At 48.0% G+C, this 21,704-nt stretch overlaps 1 protein-coding gene across 1 annotated transcript in view; it reads left to right on the top strand.

Moving 5' to 3' along the window:
* The first annotated feature begins 15,094 nt into the window (after positions 1-15,094).
* Positions 15,095-21,704, top strand: part of LOC147706672 (uncharacterized) — a 447,784-nt gene continuing 441,174 nt past the window's right edge. Inside the window, exon 1 of the mRNA XM_086925259.1 lies at positions 15,095-15,845. Coding sequence (XP_086781385.1) covers positions 15,224-15,845 — 622 coding nt within the window. The 5' untranslated portion in view covers positions 15,095-15,223. The remainder of the gene's footprint in view (positions 15,846-21,704) is intronic.

The following is a 21,704-nucleotide window of genomic DNA, read 5'->3' as shown; positions in this document are numbered from 1 at the left end:
GCACGGGGAGAGCAGCCACAGTACCGCGTGGGGCTCAGGACAGACGCACTGGGAGAGCAGGCACATCACCGCATGGGGCTCCGGACAGACGCATGGGGAGAGCAGACACAGTACCGTGTGGGGCTCTGGACAGACGCACAGGGAGACCAGGCACAGTACTGCGTGGGGCTCTGGAGAGACGCACGGGTAGAGTAGGCACATCACCATGCGGGGCACCGGACAGCCGCACGGGGAGAGTAGGCACAGCACCACGTGAGGCTCCGGGGAATCCTACTGCGACTCCCAGGATTTCAGACACCAGCGAACATGTCTCTTTCCCTGCCTTTGCAGCACCTCAGTATTGTTCTGCATTCGCTTCTTCATATGTCTTAGAGGGGGCTTCTTCCTTCCTGGCCGACGGGTAAAGTTGCAGGGTGTTCATGTGATGCGCATTCCTTGCTGTGGCTGCACACCCCGCAGGAAGTTTCCTGGAGTTCGGGACTCCAGAAGTTAGGGGTGGGGGATTATGGGGTTGGGTGGGCGCGCCTGGTCCTAGGAAGAGTACGGCAGCTTTAGATGCACAATTTTGCAAGCACGTTTTTAGATTCCATTCAAGGGGACTCCTTTTAAAAATAGCACCCTTCCTGAAGGCTAGTTTTTTTGGGGGGGAGGGGAGACATGTAGGGGTTATTAGGTGGAGGAATCACCAATATGGCTCTTTTTTGAAGAGTTACAGATAGCGATAAACCTAGACACAGCAGCTGACAAGTCTTGTTTTTCTGCCTGCCACTGGCTGTGCTTGTAAATTAGGATGCAAAACAGCTCGAAGGCACCTTGCAGCTTGGGGCAGTTAAGAGAACCGAAGTCTGTTGTTATCAATGCCTTGAGACCCTCACAGGTGAGTAGCGCACTAACAATACCCTGAGTCATTGATTGATCATTGTAAGTCTCTGGCATTTCAATTGCCCGGTAGGTCGCGCCCGTCCGCGACCTACCGGGACCAGGGACCCGAACCCCTACATCTCCCATAAGCCACCGACAGTGCTATTCTAGCTGTAAATTGAGAGACCTGTGTCCCATCACACCTACCCTCTGTCATAATACAATGGAGCCACAGAACCTAGGTCCTTGCCCCCACTGCTCATTTAGTGGAAGCAGCTTAGCGCCACCTGCCAAAAACCCGGAAGCGACTATGGTCAAGGGGGGTCTTCTCAACTACAGGTCCATTAGCAAACACACTCTTCAGCTATGGGATCTCTTACTGGAGGAGGACCTACACATACTGTTCTTGACGGAGACCTGGTTGGGAGAACACTCAGATCCAGATATAGTAGACACCATCCCTCCAGGCTATACCCTCCACAGACTTGACAGGACAAAAGGTAGGGGAGGCGGTATCGCCATCATCGTTAAACACCCATTCGAGTGTGTTTTAAAACCAGCAAAAGTTGATGATAGCGAAGAAGGCGAATTCAGCATAAAAATGACTCAACATGAGAACATCTCGGGCATCCTAATTTACAGACCCCCTGGGTCCCTGGGCAACTTCCGCAGTAGCTTACTAGAGGGGGTTGCTCAGACCGCGATTAAACATAAAAAAGTTTTGGTATTGGGCGACTTAAACCTACACCTAGAGGATCAAGGACACAAAGAGGCAGAAGACGTGCGTCTGGTCCTACAAGAACTACAATTTAAACTTCTAAGTATCGCAGCCACCCATCAAAAAGGGCACTGTATGGACCCCATTTTTGCAAGCTGGGATTTGATTAAAGTTCTCACTCCATGTCAGCTTCCATGGACCGATCACTTCCTGGTCCCTTTTCAATGCTTCTACCACACTACGAAGAACATTGAATATGGGAAAGGAAACATTAAGAAACGCAAATGGAGATTATACTCCAAAGAAAAATTTATAAACGTAATTCAGAAAGCACAATTCCCCCTGCCCACGGATAGTGAACAGGCGAACAAGGACTTTAATCTACTTGTTACCACCACCTTAGACGAGATAGCCCCTATGTGCATAGGTAAAACCAAAGAGGGCAGACAGCGCACTGCCCCTTGGTTCACTACAGAACTACAACAACTAAAATCGAACTGTAAAAAGCTAGAAAGGACCTGGAGAAGGAACCCAAGTGTACAAAACAAAACCAGCTATAGCTCATCCCACCGAAGCTACCAGTACGCGGTGCGCAGAGCAAAAGCTAAATACTTTCAGACACGGATCGAGGACTCTGAATGTTCCTCACGAGAACTGTTCAGGATCTACAAAGAAATCTCTATAGTTTCTAGCTCCAATACCCCTACGAATACCTCCACGGAGGGTTGCAACAAAATCGCAGACTTTTTCTCCAATAAAGTTAAAAAGATCTACACCTCCTTCTCAAAACAACCAGGAAAGGGTCTAGACTTCATAGCAGACAGTCCATCGACAGCCCCTGAGTCCACACTACGAGATTTTAACGTCCCCGCAGCTGACAAACTAACAAAGATATGTCGAAGCGTGAAGTCTGGGTCCCCTAATGATCCGGCCCCGGCCTGGGTATTCTCAGAGGGCCTAACAGCCCTGGAACCCCACATTAGACACGTTTTACAAACCTCCTTCTCCACTCAACGGGTACCGATGGAGTGGAAGAAGGCCATAGTACTGCCTATTAGAAAAAAACCAACAATAAGCCTGGAGGTTCTGGAAAACCTCAGACCCATTTCCCTATTGCCATACGTGGCCAAGGTGGCTGAGAAGGTGGTCAACGCTCAGCTCACTGAACACCTGGAAAAATGGAATGTACTCCATCCTTCTCAATCAGGTTTCAGGGCGGGCTACTCCACGGAGACAGCCCTCCTTAGAGCTACTGAGACCTTAAGAGCAGGGGCAGACGCAGGTCACACTATGGCCTTGATTATGCTTGACCTTAGCGCAGCATTTGACACCGTAGCACATTCCATCTTGCTACGGTGTCTACACGAAGCCGGGATCGTTGGTCCTGCGCTGGGCTGGCTGCAATCGTTTCTGACGGAAAGATGCTTCCAAGTACAGCAAGGGACTTGCCGATCAGCGGATGTGTCACTAGACCAGGGAGTGCCTCAGGGCTCGGCTCTAAGCCCTACTCTTTTTAACCTATATATGGCCTCACTAGCAAAAGTGGTACAGTCCTATGGGGTGGAATTGGTGTTGTACGCTGACGACACCCAACTCCTCATCTCCCTATCACAAAACACCTCCAACACCCCCCACAATTTCAAAGCATGTATGCAGGCCCTAGCTGAATGGATGGACGCCCACTGTTTAAAACTTAATAGCTCTAAAACGGAGGTGTTGGTGGTAGGGGGAAAAAGGGAAGACTGGTCGGATGAATGGTGGCCTTCATGTCTGGGTCCTACCCCCATACCATGTCATGAGGCAAAGAATCTAGGGATCTGGATGAACCCTGCTCTCTCTTATGATGGCCACATCAGGCGTCTTGTAGGCAAATGTTTTGGAGTACTAAAGACTCTAAACAAAACGTTAGACCTCCTCCCTCTATCGGCCAGAAGAACACTAACGCAAGCACTAGTAACCTCGCGTTTAGACTATGGCAACGTCTTGTTCCTAGGGGCCACTGAAGGGAGCATAGGTCGCCTACAAGTCATACAAAACTCCGCTGCCAGACTGGTGCTAAGAAGACCCAGGAGAGCCAACTCAAAAAAAGCACTGGATGCGCTTCATTGGCTACCGGTAAAAAAACGTGTGCGTTATAAGTGTCTTCTCTTCTGTCACCGTATCGTCTGGGACAGATCACCGACTTATCTCAGGGACTTAATCAGCAGATATGAACCTACCAGGTCCCTTCGATCAGAGGGCGCCGGACTACTGATAGTGCCTAGAACTAAGAAGGCTAGAATGGGTGGACGCTCATTTGCACTCCAAGCAGCCCAACAGTGGAATAAACTCCCCTGTGCACTGAGACTGGAGAGCAACGAAACGCGGTTTAGGGCCCTGCTCAAGACTCATCTTTACTCCTCTTAATCCGGGTTGTCTGTATGCGGTATTCTTGGACAGTGTTAGCGCGGGGGCACGCCGTGATGGCGTTACTGAGCGCTCTACAAACTCGATATTATTATTATTTAGAAGGAGGGAGCAGGGGTCATTACACACTGTACAGTGTGATGACCAAACTGAATTTTCTCCGAGTGAAATCACCAGAAAGAGAGCTAAGCACACAAGGGAGGGACATTTACAGAAATGCACCAATAGCAAGCCAGCATTTCTAAATGCCAAATTAAACAACCAGTGGCAATTGGTGGGTGTGCCAGAGCCCATAGAAGAGGAAACCGGTAGAAGTTCAACCTAAAAATGCAAACTGGGTTGGGAGAAGCTTTGCAACAAATAGCGCAAAAGAATGGAACAAGCTACCGTTCCACATCAGAACCACACCCAACGTGCTATCTCTCAGGAAGGAATTCAAGACCTGGCTTTTTACCAGATAAGGACTGATGTGCGCCCACTCAACAGAGCTGGCGACAAGACACCTCCGGATATTTGTGCACTCCACAAGTTTCATTAACATAACCATCCCAAACAGTTCCATTCCACTATACACAATGCAACAGAATTCCACTCAAGGACTCGCATGCCAGATAATTTAATTCCAATTCACACAATGCCACACAACTCCACTCCATCCCACACAATTCCACTCCGCACTGTTCCACTCCTCTGCACTCCACACAGTGCCACACGATTTCACTCAATTTCACAAAATGTCAAACAGTTCTACTCCATGCCACACAATTCCTCTCCACGCAGTGCCACTCTGTTGCACAATGCCACATCATGCTACCCAGAGCCACGTCACTCTACACCGTGCCACTCCATGCCAAACACTGCCATTTCATGCCACTACATGCAAATCAATGCCACTATGCTGCACATAAGACCACTCCACACAGTGCCACACAATTCCAACCCACACAGTGCCATCATTTTACGCCACACTCCACTCCACACCGTGCCACACAATTACCCTCCACTCAATTCCACATATCAAAAAGTTCACGCCACACAGCTCCATCCCACGTAGTGCCTCTCCACGCCACACCGTGCCTCTCCACGCCACACAGTTCCACTCCACGCAACACAATTGCATTCAACTCAGTTCAGTGCCACGCAGATCCACTCCCCTCCACACAGTGCTACTCCACTCCACACAATGACACTCTACACCAAACACTGACATTTCACACCACACAATGTCACTCCACTCCAATTTATGAAACATGGTGCCACTCCATTCCACACAATGCCACTCCGGACCACTTGGATCCACTCCTCTCCATGGCACACAATGCGGTTCTTCTGGCCACACAATGCTACTCCAAGCCCCACTGTGCCACTCAACTCAATGCCACTTTACTCCACTCAATTTGTGTTGTATTTATACAGCGTTTACTACCTCTTACGAGTCGTCAGAGCGATTTGTGGCATGCCTCTCCAATCCACTTCATGCTACACCTCTGTGACACTCCACGTCACACAGTAACATTCCACACCGTTCCACTCCACATAATTCGAGTGCACTCCACACAGTTGCACTGTGCACTGTTGCACTCTACCGCGTTCCATGCCACACAATGCCACTCCACATATTGCCACTCCACACCAAACACTGGCACTTCACATCACACAATGTCACTCCACTTCATGATGCACAGTGCAACTCCACTGCACACAAAGCCACTCCATTCCAGACTCTGCCACTCCACACCTCACAAAGCCACGCCATGCCATATAATGTCAATCTTTTCTTGGCCACACAATGCCACTCCACTTCACACAAAGCTACTCCATGCCACACTATGTCAATTTATATTTATTTAGCACTTACGACCTCTGACGCGTCGTCAAATCGCTTTGCGGCACGCCACTCCAATTCACTTCATGCCACACCACTCAGTGACAATCCACTCAGTTCCGCTCCACACAATGTCACTCTGCTCCACACAGTGTCGCTCCGCACTATGCCGCTCCATTTCCCTCCTTGCCAGTCCTTCCCTGTTGCAGCAAATATTGGCTTACACTTGGACAGGGCCCTTCTTTTATCCTCCACCCCCACCCCCTCCCCAGTCAAACAGGCCCCAATCACAGTGACCTGTTTTTGATATTACAGTGTGAAAGCCTCTTTGACAAATCGGCTGGAAGTAACACTTGGGGCACACTTCAAAAGAAGGAAACAGGATGTCGGCCAAAACAAATTGTGTGTCTCCACTGTCTGAGTGGGGGAACAAACAAGCTTCTGTGCTTTTAGACTTCTGTCCCTGAGGTTGTTGTGGGTACATGACCTGCCTCAAACTAGAATGTAGTATTACACGTGCACCGAGGTTTAGTGTGCCAAAGACTTTAGCTATCTTGAAAAGGCCCAAAGCGAGTAGCCTTTACCCTAACGGTTAGGGTCCCCCGGAAGTCCTTTTCACCCATTAGTATGTGCTGGGCATAAATGTGGCATCTCCATCCCCATACTTCGTAGGTCTCCTGAAACAGACTTGGGGAGTTTTTGCTGCTCACTTGAGCACCAAGAGCTATGGCACACGTTGCGCTATAAAAGTACCTTACATTAGATCTGTCCATTGGTGATGCTTCTTTATAGGGGTATGTATGTAGAGGCAAGTCTAGCTCTGTAGATCTGCACAAGAGATCCGGTATAGAGGTGAGCAGCGGAGGTGCGGTGCTGCCGATCTATTCATAGGTGGTAAAGCAGAGGGTATGCTGCTGCCTTCTAGAGGAAGCAGAGGTGACGCCGCCCTCCTCCTTTCCCCTGAGCCTATCTACTACTCTCACCCAAGAGTCGCGCAAGCCAGCACATGCCCACGTTCTATGTATGAATGTCGCTGGTCTGGCATTGCAGTGCCGAAACTTTTCAGATCTAGCAGGAACGTTTTTTAAGTGCAGTCAGTGGTCCCATGGACAATTGCCTACTCTTTAAAAATGGAAAGGTAGTTTTTGATTTTTCTTTTTTGAAATGCATCCCGTTTTCCTGTAAGAAAAACGGGCTGCATTTAAAATAAACTTGCTTTATTTAACAAGCATTGGCATAGCCAATAGGTCTCGCCTTTGGAACTTTAGAAGTGTTTAGCCAGAGCAGGCCTTTTCCACGTAGAACTGGAGTTACAGGACAGAAACTACTCCTTACCACACATGGAATGTCTTCAAGCTATGTTGTAGAGCAGTGTGGCTGCTGTGCATCATGTTGAAAAGTTATAATAAAATGATACCGTGTCCACTTCTCATGCCACACATTAAACGCCTCCGCTCCTGAATGCATTCCCGCATACCCCCGCCCCCCCTCTCTGCTGGTAACTGGTGCTCATGCAAAGCGCTCCGATGCCTTTGGGTCGAGTTTTTGCTGTATAAAACAAAAAAAAACATGTTGTGTTGTCACAAGTGCATTGCAAACCGCTAAAGATGATGACAAAATAATGACAATACTACTGCTATCGATGACAATGTGATAGTAATAATATTGCAGTTACTAACAATAATACTAATAAAACCGATGACAAACTGTTGCAGTGACAATCAACCCCCCACCCCCCCCGACATACACACGTGATCGTGAAAGGTTTTCCTGGTAACATAAAAAAGACTTTTCTATTTTGGGGTTAACATCTCCTCCTCACTCATAAATATTTGCATGAACAGCAGCGCCGGCCGTGGCGCTTCCCATTGATCAGGGCACTGTTATTTACCCAGCCACTTATTTAGTTCTGAATCTGCCATTATTTTCCTAAGCACAGTTTACCAAGCCCCCTTGAACTCCTGCAAGAGGGCAGCAAAGATTCGTTTGTCCTTCACAGTTGGCGACTTGTGGCACTAAGCGTTTTTTGACAGCTTAGAATTCTTTAAATGGTACTGTAATGTTGTAATTGCATTTATATAGCGCTTACTACTGAGGCGTTGAAGCGCCTGTCTTCACACCCTGAGTAGCCCATAAGGGTCTCCTGAAATATGCTCATAAACACACAGCAGCTGGAGCATCAGCCCGGCTGAGATGCACGACAGCGGGGGGCCTGCTGGAGCACTTTCAGCCTAATAGGCATTGCGCGCCTGAAATCAACAATGAAAGGTGAAGTAGTAGGGTGGAGTGCGTGCCCCCCTGAGGGGATGCTGCGCCCCCCAAGGGGGCCCGCCCCACAGTTTGAAGACCTATGTTCTAGAGGCAAGCAGAGGTGACGCCGCCCTCCTCCTTTTCCCTGAGCCTATCTCCTACTCTCACCCAGTAGTCGCGCAAGCCAGTGCATGCCCACGTTCTATGTATGAATGTCGCCGGTCTGGCATTGCAGTACAGGAACGTTTCAGATCTAGCAGGAAAGATTCTTTGAAGTCGCTGCGGGTTAAGATATGCCTAGTGTAGGTAGTAAAACTGTGTGTGTTTGAATCTGGCATTGCTAACTACCTCCTGCGCACACTCACCCATTCCCCATCGGACACGGCTCCTGAAATTCCGCTCTCCGTTTTCTGCGCACCTCTACTGGTGTGGTACTTCTTTCACCCTTTAGTGCTGAATAAATGTGATATCCGGACTCTACTTGTTCCTTGACTTAGTATCAATGTGAGGGTTTGTGACTAACCGATCCTTCCGGAAATCCGTCCATATCTCCTGCGCTGCTCTGACATTTTGGCAAACTGCCTAAATTGTCCATGGCCTAAGTTAAACCTATTCCATGTCCTGGGGAAGTCGAGGATTCACCGTCCTGGTATAAATCTACCAGCAAGTGGCATTCTCCCTCCATCCACGGTCGCATATCCATATCTCTCTGTATCTGCCGGAAGGGTCGCAGCCACCATAAAGCTAGCATCTTTGCCTATGGGGCTCTGCTCAGGATGTATTTTACTGCTGTTTCCCAAGCCCTCGCTACTTGACGCAGTATGCCACTCCGCAGTCTTTTTCCATATTTTGTTCTGCGCACCATTGTGTTGCATATTATAATAGCCCAACTATGTAATACATCTGGAGGTCGGGGAGTCAGGGCGCACAATCTAGCTTCATTCCTGTCCGATTTGACCCACCTGTGCTTGCCTGACCATAGCAAGAATATCAGGAGACTAATTCTTAAAATGCCTCCTTGGGATCATACAGAAGGCGTTCTAGAGCACATAAAGACAGCGTGCCAGGAATACCATCTTGCTAACCGCTATCTGCCCCATAACCAGAAGTGGGAAAATGTTCCAAAACTTAATTGGGTCCTGGAGGCCCTGTAATGCTCTGCTCATATTATATTCGTATTGATCTGCAGGGGCGTGGGTTATTGGCATTCTGAGGTAGCGGAATGTCCTTGTCTCCTAAGTAAAGTCTACATAGAACTGGGTTCCCCTCTTTTCCCTATCCTCCCACCCAGTGGGACTGTGGCCAGGGCCAGTTGGGCACAACGGAGATGACTGGTCCAGGATGGCCCAGCAGGTATCGGGTCAGGCCCACGGGCGAGCAGGGAGACTGGTGTGTGCGGCTGGAGAATGAGTGGCATGCAGAACGGGGCAGAGCCCCTGGGGGAGGCGTACTCACTAATCAGGCAATGCAGGAGGCCGGTGGGCATGGGATAGAAGCAGCAGACCGCAGGCGCCTCAGTGGCTATGCAGGCGTGTTGGTGGGGCCGCCGCAAGTGAGGCCCCGCAGAAACGGGCTTCAGCTCTTTGGTTGTCTCAGCAGCAACCGAGGCGGCGGAGCCTCAGGCTAACGCTCAGATTGTGGAGGTCTGTGCAGGCATCCGAGCTCGTGCGGTGTCTGCTTAGGCTCAGTGGGGACCTCCGAGTCCGTGCAGTTAGTGGCGAGGATGTTCGGCTATGGCAGCCTCCATCTTAGGTAGTTTGAATCGGGGATAAACAAATCAATTTACAGGCATATCCCGGCAATTCAAGGGTTCTTAATACAGCATCTGGCAGCAGGCAGATCCCACCGATCAGATTGTGGCGCTTCTTTCAATGAGGGACTGGCGATGAGCAGGATATCAGTAGGCTAGTGTCCCAAGCAGCAAGAGCCTCACGCAAATGCGCCCATCTTGCTTGGCGCACTCTAGCGCCCCAAAAAAGTCGCGAGTTCCTGAAGTTGTATGCACTCCCCACAGTTCCAGGGTAAAAAGTGAGGTAGAGAGGGATCAGACCTGTCTTACCTTCCTCATATTCGTGATCTTTCCAGAGACGATGCCTCCAGTGCGGATCTGTGCTATAGCGTGGGCTTATAGCAGTTTTATCCATTTTATGAAACTCGGGCCGTATCCCGTCTGCTGTTATACCAGCCAGAGGTAGTTCAATTTAATCTGTTGACGCTTTTTCAATGTCTAGTTCCAATAAGGCACCCTCCACCTCTGTTCACTTGGTCACATGAACGACATGGGACAGCCTACAAAGGTTCATGTGTGCACCTCTGCCTGGCATAAAGCCAAACTGGTCTTCTCAGACTGCCGCATTGCCAGGACCTTGGAGAATATCTTATGTGTCAACATTGATCATAGAGAGTGGTCAATTTGACCCCTGCTATCTGGGGTCTTTACCCGGCTTAGGAATCATTATTATTGTGGCTTCTCTCTTAGTGGGTGGCAGGGTACCTACCCTGCTGGCCTCCTGCAATGTCTCCAAGAGCTATGGGGTAATTGCTCTGAGTAGCAATGATGAAAAATCACCCGGCAGTCTGTCTGGCTCCGGGGTCCTGTGAGTGCTATAATTGCCTCAACTATGTTTCCAACAACCCCCGGCCTGCCCTCATGCATTTGCGTTGTTCTCCTGTCACTCTAGGGAGCCTTACTATCTCTAAGAACTCTGCCACGCAGCATGCCAAAGCGGGTGCCTTCTCCCAGAAGAGGATCTGCAAGTGGTTCTGGAGAAGCTCGTTATTCCCCAACTGTGTGGAGATGATCGTACCATCTGGTTTGTTCAATGCCAGTAGCACAGGGGGGTTGAGGTTCCCACTTAAGTAGCTATGCCAGCATTCTGCCAGTCGGTCTCCTTCTGTGTTAAGTTTTTGTTTGTACTCTGGTCTTGTGAAGTTATCTAGACTATCCCAGAGGGCGACTTGTCTGCGTTCCCCTGCTAGTAGTTGTCTGCAGTCCATACCTAGTGTCTGTCTATCTGCTTGCAGTTGTTCTAGTTGCCTGTTCGTCTCAAATTGTTTTGTGATCTTCTCCACATGCATAGGTTTCGCATTAGGAAAGTGTGAGCTATTGGTATTGTAAATGACACATTTTTTAAATATGTGTTGGCTTTGAAAATATATAAATTAATAGCATTGTTATTCACAAAGCCAATAGCTTACACTTTCCTAATGCGAGTCCTATTGGCTATGGCAATGCTTGTTGGTAGAAAGCAAGGACAGTGCTGTTGTGGTGCTGAGTGATGATGTGGTTGGGCTGAGTGATGTGGTGTTGTCCCAGAGTGAAGTGATGGTGTCCCAGAGTGATATGGTGGTGTCCCAGAGTGATGTGGTGGTGTCCCAGAGTGATGTGGTGGTGTCCCAGAGTGATGTGGTGGTGTCCCAGAGTGATGTGGTGGTGTCCCAGAGTGATGTGGTGGTGTCCCAGAGTGATGTGGTGGTGAGTGATGTGGTGGTGCCCCCGAGTGATGTGGTGGTGCCCCCGAGTGATGTGGTGGTGCCCCCGAGTGATGTGGTAAGAGAAAGTTAAGAATATTGCATGGGAGAAAGGAACACATACTGTATGTGAAATAGGGAGGTATAGTGTATGGGAGATAGGACAGCCGAAGAAATGAGGCATCATGTATGAGGCAAATTCAGGGAGACTAAAAAACTGGAAGGCTGTGCATATAGGAGAAAGAAAGTCTGGTTGAATGGGAGAAGACTACAGACTGTATGGGAGTAAGGAAGGTAGGTTGTATGGGATAATGTATGATAGAGTGCATGTGTTAAAGGGGGATACAGTGTATGTAAAATAAAATATTTGTATGGAAGACAAATAGACTAATGGAGAAAGGAGAGCAGATTCTGGGAGAAGTTATGACAGAAGGCACGACCTAAAAACTGTTCATGAGAGAACAGAATGCAGAGACTAAGGGAAAAGTTACACCCTACTGCATGGAAGAAAGGATGAGAGACCATGAAAGAAGCAACAGTAGACCTTAAGACAGAAAGAACAAAAGGCAGTGTGTATCGGGGAACAGGAAATAGAAAGGAGGGGTTATGGGAGAAAGGGAGGCAGCGAGCAAGGGTAAAAGTAAGACCGATAGCATGAGAGAAAGATAAGCCGACATGGGAAAAAGGAAAGGAGAGAGCAAGGAAGAAGGGAAGGCAGAGTTCATGGTAGAGAGTAAGGCAGACAGAATGGTAAAAAGGGAAGGCTGACTATGGGAGAAAGGGAAAAAGAAGCTAGAAAGCATGGGAGAAAGGAAGGCTGAGATCGTGGGTGATAGCAAGGCAGACATGGAAAAAGGAAGGTGAAGGGCATGGGGGAAAGGGAAGCAGAGTGAGAGGGAAAAAACAAAGGCAGAGTGCACGGGAAAAATGAAGACGGACAGCAAGGGAGAAAGGATGGGAGAGTGCATGGGGGAAAGGAAGGCAGAGTTCATGGTAGTAGAAAACGAAGAGTGTATGAGATACTTGGGGTACAGTGCACAGAAAGGAATGTAGGGTAGACTAGAAGAAATTAAGCAAACGTTATCACAAAACAAAGAGTGTATGTGAAAAAAGAAGGTAGCTTATGTGACAAAAGGGAAGGCAAAGAATGGTAGTAACGAAGACGGCGTGTGGGAGGAGAACATAGGAGAAAAGAAAGCACAGAGTGCAGAAAAATGAAAGAAAAGTACAGAGCTTAGCAGAACGGAAAACAGAGAGCACGGAAAAATGAAAGTGAATTAAGAATGTGGGAAAGAAAAAGCAGAGAGCTGTGAGAGAAAGGAAAGCGGGTACTGGGAGGAGATAAATTAGAGTGAATGGGGAAAGGAAAGTAACCTATGGAAACAAGGTTGAAAGCAAGAGAGAGGGGAAGAAACAGAGGTAAGGAGAGAGTGAGCTGGATGAAGAACAGACCATGAAAACAAATAAAGGCTCACGAGAGTGAGGCCAGCAAGTTCGGGAGCGCATTCCTTTGAAGACTGATGGGGGGGGGGGGCGGCTTCCTTTGAAGTCTGATGTTGAGACTCAGACAAATGGTGGTGTGCAAGCAGCTTTCTTTCAAGTCTGATGGGGGGGGGGGGGACAAATGGCGACATGTTTGCCAAAGTTGTAAAAAATCAGTGTAACCGATGTTATCGCTGCAAGGTGATTTTAGCATAGTCGTGAGTGATAAAACGTTATTTGTGTTTGAAGAATACTATGAAATATCGTAAAAGAAAGTGAAGAGCGATAAATATGCGCGTTTAACAAATAAACGTAAAAATCGCCGTAACAATTTTTACAGCTGCAGCATGCTTTAAGAAGCAAGAGTGAAGTGGAGCCGAATAACATGCGCTATTATGAGTAATAATAACCGTGCCCAGCGTCCCTGACTAGGGTACTGTTGCCATCCCAATTGTCAACTCAACCTGGTAAAAAAGAGTAAACCCCAATATTCTCATTACTGATCGGATCTCGCCTCCTTCCCCAGCAACGACTAAAATCAACCTCGCATGCATCGTGAGGGCCTTCCCAGTGGAGGGATTGCAGGCCTCCACAAAAACCTGATTTCAATCAAAAGCTTCAGTGCAGAGAGATACTCCGCACTTGCATGCCTGAGAGTAACTCTAGACACTCAAAACCCTCCAAGTTACACATCATCTGTCACCCTCCAGGATACCGTTTGGGCCTGGCACACACCTGCACGGGCGGTAGGAGCTGTGGGTGGGGTATCGTGACGAGGATGATTGGTGTGAGGCCTATTTGGCCCCTTAAAGAATAGCCTATTCCTGCACGGCTCCAATTGATCCAACTTAATTACTTGCATGGTGCCTAATTGACCTCCGGCGACTACATCGTCCTGGCAGAGCCCATCAAGCTTGCTGTGCGCGATGCTCCCTGACTAAGGCTGATTTCTTCCAGGTGGTCCGGACTTGCCCGGTAGGGGATAGGAAGGGAGCTTTCTATGATTTTAGGCCATCAGGTTAACCTTGCCCCAAGGATCGCAACGCTGGGCCTATAGGAGGAGGTTGGGGGCAAGGGATCGAAAGGACCTTTGTCGGGTGACCACATTGGCAACTAAACGGGACCTTGCTCGCAGGTGGAAGTCTCCAGAAACCCCCCCCCCCCCCCCCCCCCCCCCCCACCCTTGCTAGTTGAGTGGGGGAGGGGTGTGGACTAGTGTTCCCGCCAAGAATAGTCAATTTACGAAGCACTGGGATGCCATCAAACAGAAGATCTGGGGTTAGTGGTGGGAATACCAGGTGCTGCAAATGGGATCTTAATGAATTTAAACTGATTTTATGCCTACTACGTAGACATGTGGAACCGATTAATTATCCTTCTACTGGGAGATTTGTAGCAGCCCCTAAAAATCCTTTCAATCTAGAAACATGATACTAATAAACCCCTTTGCTCACTATTGTCCATTTGCCAATGTATTACATGCTTGTTGCGCTGCTTAGGGCAGGGAGGACTCTGGTCCTGCCATCAATAGTTGTGCTTCATGTATTTATTGTGTGGTATTTATACCTAGAAAAAAATACTTAGATACCCACTGGTCTAGTTTGTGCTATTTATAACTGCTTGAATAAATACATGAACAGCTTGTCAGGGGAGGAATTTTGGCGACTGGTGTAAAAAGAGGCAGGGAAAACATTGTGAAACAAGCATTGGCAAAGCTAATAAATCTGTCATTGTTTGCCAGTCTTTTATCTTTGACAATACTTTTTTTTGTTTGTTTCATCGTGGGTTTCGTAAAGCGTTCTTGTTGGGAGAGCAGCTGGGCCCTCAATAGTATATATACATTCACAGCTGGCTATCGGACTCCTTCAGTAAAGAATGTGATGTCTCTCTGGCATGAGCGAGTTGGGGGATAGATCAGAAAAGCAGAGTCCCCACCATAAATTATGTACGTCTAACACAGTGCAATTATTGTTGCAGGTGCTGCTTGCTGCCTCGCCTTGTGAAGAGGAGATGATATTTCTGAAGACCGTGATTTCGAGCTTGTCTGCTGTCTTGTGAGCCAGTGGAAGACATCTCTGCTGTGCAGACTCTCTTCTGACTTAGATGGGACTTTCCTTCATAGCCTTGACAAACCTGCCCAGCCACCATTGTTCCTACAGTATCAGCGTTTTAAACCCTGTGCAGACGCTTGAGACGCAGTAACAGTGACCATGGACCAGCAGGGGGCAGAAGGTCAACCCAATGGAAAACCCTTAGTGCAGTCTGCGGAGCAGAGTCCAGGCCTCCGTATCTTGAAGATGGAGTCTGGCGATGACTTGGAAGCATTCCTGCTGGAGTACGAATGTGCCGCAGAGAGTTCTCGGCTGCCCAAAGACACGTGGGCTGCTCAGCTGCTCCCATTCCTTTCCGGAGAGGCGCGAGGCATATGCCAGAGTTTGCCGCCTGGTATCACTGATGATTATGACGCTCTCAAGGATGCCATCCTCAGTCGAATGGGTGTGACGGAGGAGAGCTGCCGGAAGAGGTTCCGCAGCCTCACGTTCACCTCTGGTGTCAAACCACGAACTGTGGCCAACCAGCTGCGGGACTGGGGCAAGCGGTGGCTGAAGCCGGAGAGCCGCAGCTCAGCAGAGATCCTGGAGATCGTCATCGTGGAGCAGTTCATCGACATCCTCCCTGAAGGGGCGATGAAGTGGCTGCGCCATCACCAGGTGCAGTCCCTGGAGCAGGCCGTGCGGCTGATCGAGGGCTACCTGCCTGGGGAAGACTTCACAGCGGAACCGGCAGGAAACTCCAAGCCTCTGAAACAGGAAGAGGAGCACCTACATCAAGGTACTTGTGTAGATTCTGTTGTATTTGTATAGTGCAGACCCCACCACACAAGTAGCGGAGCGCTTCGCATGGAAGAAGCATCTATCCTCCGTTGCTGCCGCCTCCTGGGGCGTCTCTTTAATCCTTCAGATATCTGGGGAGGGTAGGATGTAAGATGTGTGTGCAACGCATGCCATTCCGAAGCGGATGATTGCTACAATGTCTGAGAAGAGCTTCTTAGCACAGTTGAGGGGAAAGCACTGCCCATCTGAGCCAGAAAGGAAGCAAAGTATTTGATGATAAATGAACTTGTAAATTTTGCACACATTTTATACAGATTTCTTTAAGGAGCGTGAACACATATTAACATCCTGCCAGTGTGGAAGGCAATGGGAGAATTGTTCTTTTAAGTCGGTCAGATGATGACGGTACTCAAGTGATCAAACCCACATGGTGATACTTAATCACTTTTAGCTGACGATAAGTTTATTCAAAATGTGCACCAGAAGGAAAATTAAATAAATTGGACAAGTTATTGAAATTGGAGATTAAAACCTGGTGGATGTAAAAGGATGTATCAGTTGTGAGCCCTTTTCTCGGCTTCTGGGAGAGTCAGTGGTTTCTGGGCAGTTGGTTATATCAGTTGTGAGTCCTTTTTTGGGGCTCCTGGGAAAGTCCATAGTTGCAAGGAAAGTAGGATGTATCTGTTGTGATTTATTTTCTTGGCTTCTGAGAGAGTCAGTGGTTGCTGGGCGGTAGGATGCATCTGTTGCGTGTCCTTTTCATGACTCCTAGGAGAGCTTAGTTGCTGGGCGGTAGGATGCATCCGTTGTAAGTTCTTTTCTTGGCTCCAGGGAGAATCAGTGGTTTCTGGGCGATAGGATGTATCAGTTGTGAGCCCCTTTCTTGGCTCCTGGGAGAGTCGGCGGTTGCCGGGCGGTAGGATATATCAGTGGTCGTCCTTTTCTTGGAGTCCTGGGAGAGTCTGTGGTTGCGGTCAGTAACCTGCGAGTACTGTTCTCCCACAACTACCAATGCTGGTGCACTACAAATGGATAGTGTGACAAGAGGAGTGCAACGTTTGGTCAGAGGCATCTGTTTCTTTTAAGACTATTGCATTTTGCACTGTGTTCCCGGTTTTGACTTCATTTTTAACTTGTTAATGGCTTGTTAATGTTTCTCAACCAAACATGCAAGACCCGCGGTGCCAGTCAGTAAGAGCCAGCCCGCCGTGTTCAGGGTCAGCGGTCTAGCTCAGAGCACTAAAAAACTAAATCTGGCGCAATCGCGCAGCGGGCGCACCGGCAGCGTGCTGAAGACGCGCCAAAGGCAAGCCCGTCAGCACCCGGAGCGCGTCCAGCACCAGAACCCATACTTGTTCCCCCCCAAGAAGTTTCTAGAAGGAGCAGCTGTTGAAGCTTAGGAGGGGTGAGTGCCATTCTCCTGATGTTTGTTGTCAGGTGGGGAAATGTGGGGAGTTAGGTTGTAGCAGCTGTAATTTCAGGTGTAGCATCGAACCTGGTCCAGCTACTTCAAAACTGGGGGCCACGGACAGATGAAAGGAGAGCCTGGAGCACAACCAGTTTCTTCAATAGGTATAAACGGGAAACGGCCATTACAACGAAGCCTTTGCAACGAAATCGTTAACCACGCATGCAGTACAACGCATGTGTGGTTAACACGAAAGCCTTTACCACGCATACCTTTACTACGAGGTTTGTAGTAAAGGTATATGTGGTAAAGGTAAAAAGTAAAAAAAGGGGGGCTTGGGGGGGCTCCCCCCCAAAAAAGAAACTCACCTGAAGTCATGTCGGGTATCAGCGTCGTTTAAGAGAAAACGGAAAATAAACTTCTGCTTTCTCTTAACGACGTATGACGTCACCACGCTAGTAATTGTGGTAAATGTTATGCGTGGTAAACGAATTCCGTTGTAACGCATGCGTGGTAAAGGCATGCGTTGCAACGGAATTCGTTGGAACGTCATATATTCGGTATAAACACCTTAATAGCCAGCTTGCGAAAAGATAGCAAAGGCACCAAGTTCAGGGAGAATTTCTTCATTGTATACTGCTCAACACACAATGTCTGATCAAGCACAAACATCAACTTGAGTGTATTTTGCAGCTTGCTAGGCCCTACATAGTTTTTCTGACCGAGATCTGGACCAATCGGGCATCTCACCCTGACTGTAACTTAGCACTTCCAGCAGGTTACTTCGTAACAGGTCTAGATAGGGTAGGAAAAAAAAGGAGGGTTATTACTATAGTATACCGATCCAATCTAAATGTTCGAGTACAAACTATTACACAGCTTCCGGCTGAGGCCATGCTATTTACTGTTGAAATAAATAACACTTCTACCATTCATGGTCTACTTTTGTATTGTCCACCTGGACCCAGAGCTTGCTACTAATGCAGCCAAACAGCGGCATTTCAAGTAGCCCGCCCTCTAAAAATCCGATCTTGGCAAAGTACAGAGAAACAACTTAAAACAGTAACTGGATAAGTGCCCCCCCCTTACAGGCCTTGGATACTAACGAGGCAGCTCTCCAGTTTGAGAACTGGATGAGAGTAGCGGTCAACCAGGTGGCTCCAGAAAAAACTATTACAACTAAAAGATACCAGGCAACATCGCCCTGGTATGGACCTGACCTTAAAAGCATCAAGTCCAAATGTAGGAGAGCTGAACGATTATGGAGAATTGCTTATAGTAAGGAGCATAACCTGGCCTTAGAATATTACACGGAAGCTATTATAAAAGCCAAAACATATTATTTTATAACAAAAATTGGAGCCGCAAAAAACTCCTTTAAGGAGCTTTTTAAATTAGTCCAAGCACTATCCAAACGTCAGCAGCCAATCAGTTCAGACTCGACCAAGCCTTCTGTAACAACATGGCAGACTTTTTCCAAACGAAGGTTCAACTTATATATGATGACCTATTGAAGACAGCCCGACACTGTTAAATCTAACAGGTCACCTCTAGAGGAGAATGTTTTCAGAACCAGCTAACCAGCTTTAGGACTCTCACCCAAGAAAAAGTGAACCACATTCTCCTAACAACAAAATCTGGATCTCTCAATGATCCCTGCCCTTTTACATCTGGCATCGGAAAAGATTAGTTTCCATTTAACTCCTCTCTTAAACAATGTAGTTAAAACAGGGATTTTTCCCGGTGTTTGGGAAAGAAGCTTGTATCAGGCAGATTCTGAAAAAGCCCGTATTGGACCCAACTGAGGTAAAACGCGGGTTAGAGCACAACGCCATACAGACCGAGACTAGCAAGCCGCCCTGAACAGCCCTACCCCCCCCGAGATTACGCACAATGGTCAAATAGATTTGCCCCATTCCAATCACTAGAAGATATTGATTGACTCACACCCCCAGAAAATAATAGCAACGTAAGCCTGGCTACCAGTGGCAGCTCTGGCCCAGAAACACGGGGTGTACGTGGGACTGAGGAGAGCACCCAAACTGGGAGTCCAGACTTACTGCGGAGGCAGGGGGGAACCAAATTATCTAAAATAGATTCTCCAACAGCTGGGGAGGACAGATTAATTCTGACACCCATAACAAAAGGCAAGGACAAGATGGAGGGTCTGACCATCCTTTCTTGGAATATCGCAGGGCTGGAAGCCAAACTCAAAAGTAAGGAATGGTTAGAATTCATAAAGTGTTTCCATGTCATAGCACTCCAAGAAACTTGGGCAAAGGACTCAGGCCCATGCCAATTGGAGGGCTATAAGTGTTTTTTTAAACCCGCCCAAGGAACAAACTCGGGTAGAGCAAAAGGAGGCCTAGTAGTCTATGTAGACTTAGATCTGAAAGGTAACTGGTCATACCCAGATTGTCTTTCAGACAATATACAAACAGTCAGACTTCTTCACAAGGGGGAGAGTCTACTGTTTGTAAACTTCTATAACTCCGGACCAGTGGAAGGGAACTTCCCAATACTAGCGGAGCTGGAAAGTAGACTAAATGAGGAACTAGAGCAAAGGACAACGGGGCCAGAACCAACTGTTCTGTTAATGGGGGATTTTAATTGCCATTTATGCCCCAAATTACTCCCCCCGACCCCTGACTGGTCAGCTTGTCCATTAGAAAAGGGCCCCCACTTTACTCATTGTAAAGAGGGAACAACCTTGATGAAGTTAATAGAAAATGTTGCCCTCATTCATGTCATGGATTTAGCGGCGCACAAGGTAGGTGAATCCCCAACACCGACATTTAAGGGTAAAGGCGGGGGGTCCATAATAGATTACATAATGATCTCAGCTAGTGCAAGAGATCAGATTTTAAACACCAGGACAGAGTGGAGTCCCTTCAGTGATCACAACCCCGTTATAATAGAAATAAAAGGGAACAATTTAACTAAAAAAGATCCAGGGTTGATTCACCAATCAGAAATCCAACCTATTGCACAAGGGAGACGCTTAAGGTGGACAGTAATCAATCCCCAGGAATTTTACGTTAAACTAGTGGATGAAGGGAAAGCCCACATAGAGACCTGTTTAGAACATACAACAGAGGACAAAGGAGTAGTAGAGGCATTTGAGAACTTGACTAAAATAATTGAGAGACTCCTGACAACCAGGAAGCCAGCAATGCAGCTATCCACGCCAAGATGGTTTGACTCTATCTGCTCCAAAGCGCTAAGAGACTTAAAACTGAGCCTGAAAAAAACCCCAAGAGACAAGGTTGAAATTACTCGTTGTAGAAAAAACTATAAAACCCAGGTAAAGATCAGGAAAGGGACTCTTCAAAAAGAAGTGTGGGCAGACCTAAGGGAGGCTGGCGAGAACAAAGACTATGCCCAGTTCTGGAAAATCATAAATAGACCATGCTTTCGTGATTCAAACTCCCCAGTCATCAGTTCTAACATCTTACCAGAACAGTGGATTGCGCACTTTAAATCCCTGTACAATCAACAGGAGATAGACACTGGTGATGGAATATGGAGGGGACCAAGGGCAGACAAACTAGAACTATCTTTGGATGAAGTACTCAAAGCAATCTTAGGTCTAACGCAAAATAAAGCTCCGGGTCCGGACGGGACCCCCCTGATCTTTTCCTGAGTAACACTGACCTATGGGCCCCAATGGTAACAAGAGTATTGAATGCAGCAATCAAAACGGGACTGCCGAGATCATGGTCCACTGCGGTGATTGTCCCGATCTACAAAAAAGGCTGTAGGGACAGCCCGCAGTGTTACCGTCCAATCTCGCTCATTGACGTTTCCGCCAAGGTACTAGGGAGGGCACTTCTTAACCGTCTACTAGATTGGACTGACGCCAATAACATCCTGGTGGACACCCAGTATGGGTTCAGAACAGGCAGGTCAACCACCGACCAATGCCTTAACCTATACTTGCTCTCTGCTAAGTACACCAAGGCATCGGATAGCACCATTTACTTGGGTTTTATGGAATTAGCCGCCGCTTTTGATAATGTTAACCGAGCTAAACTCTGGACACTCATGTCAAACCTAGGCATTGACCCGGATCTCATTAACATCTTAAGGGAGCTACACTGGAACACTACGGCCAAGGTCCGCTACAGTGCGGGGGGGGGGGTGAGTACAGATCCCTTCCTGTGCTCGGGCGGGGTGAGGCAGGGGTGTATCCTGGCGCCATTCCTGTTCTCCCTCTATATAAATGGCCTGGAGAATGACCTCATAGCATTGGGAACCGACTGCCCTAAGGTGGGCACGCGTCATCTGCCAGTACTTTTGTACGCCGATGACGCGGTTCTCCTAGCCCGAACGGCTGTTGGTTTGCAACTGTTAATCAAGGGTTTCTCGGATTTCATGAGGGAATTGGACCTCTCTGTCAATATGACAAAATCATTTATCATGATAGTGGGGAAGAAACCTCAAAAGAAA

Source organism: Lissotriton vulgaris, chromosome 6 (assembly GCF_964263255.1).
Source record: "Lissotriton vulgaris chromosome 6, aLisVul1.2, whole genome shotgun sequence".
Lineage (NCBI taxonomy): Eukaryota > Metazoa > Chordata > Amphibia > Caudata > Salamandridae > Lissotriton > Lissotriton vulgaris.
This window is presented reverse-complemented; position numbering and strand designations above follow the sequence as displayed.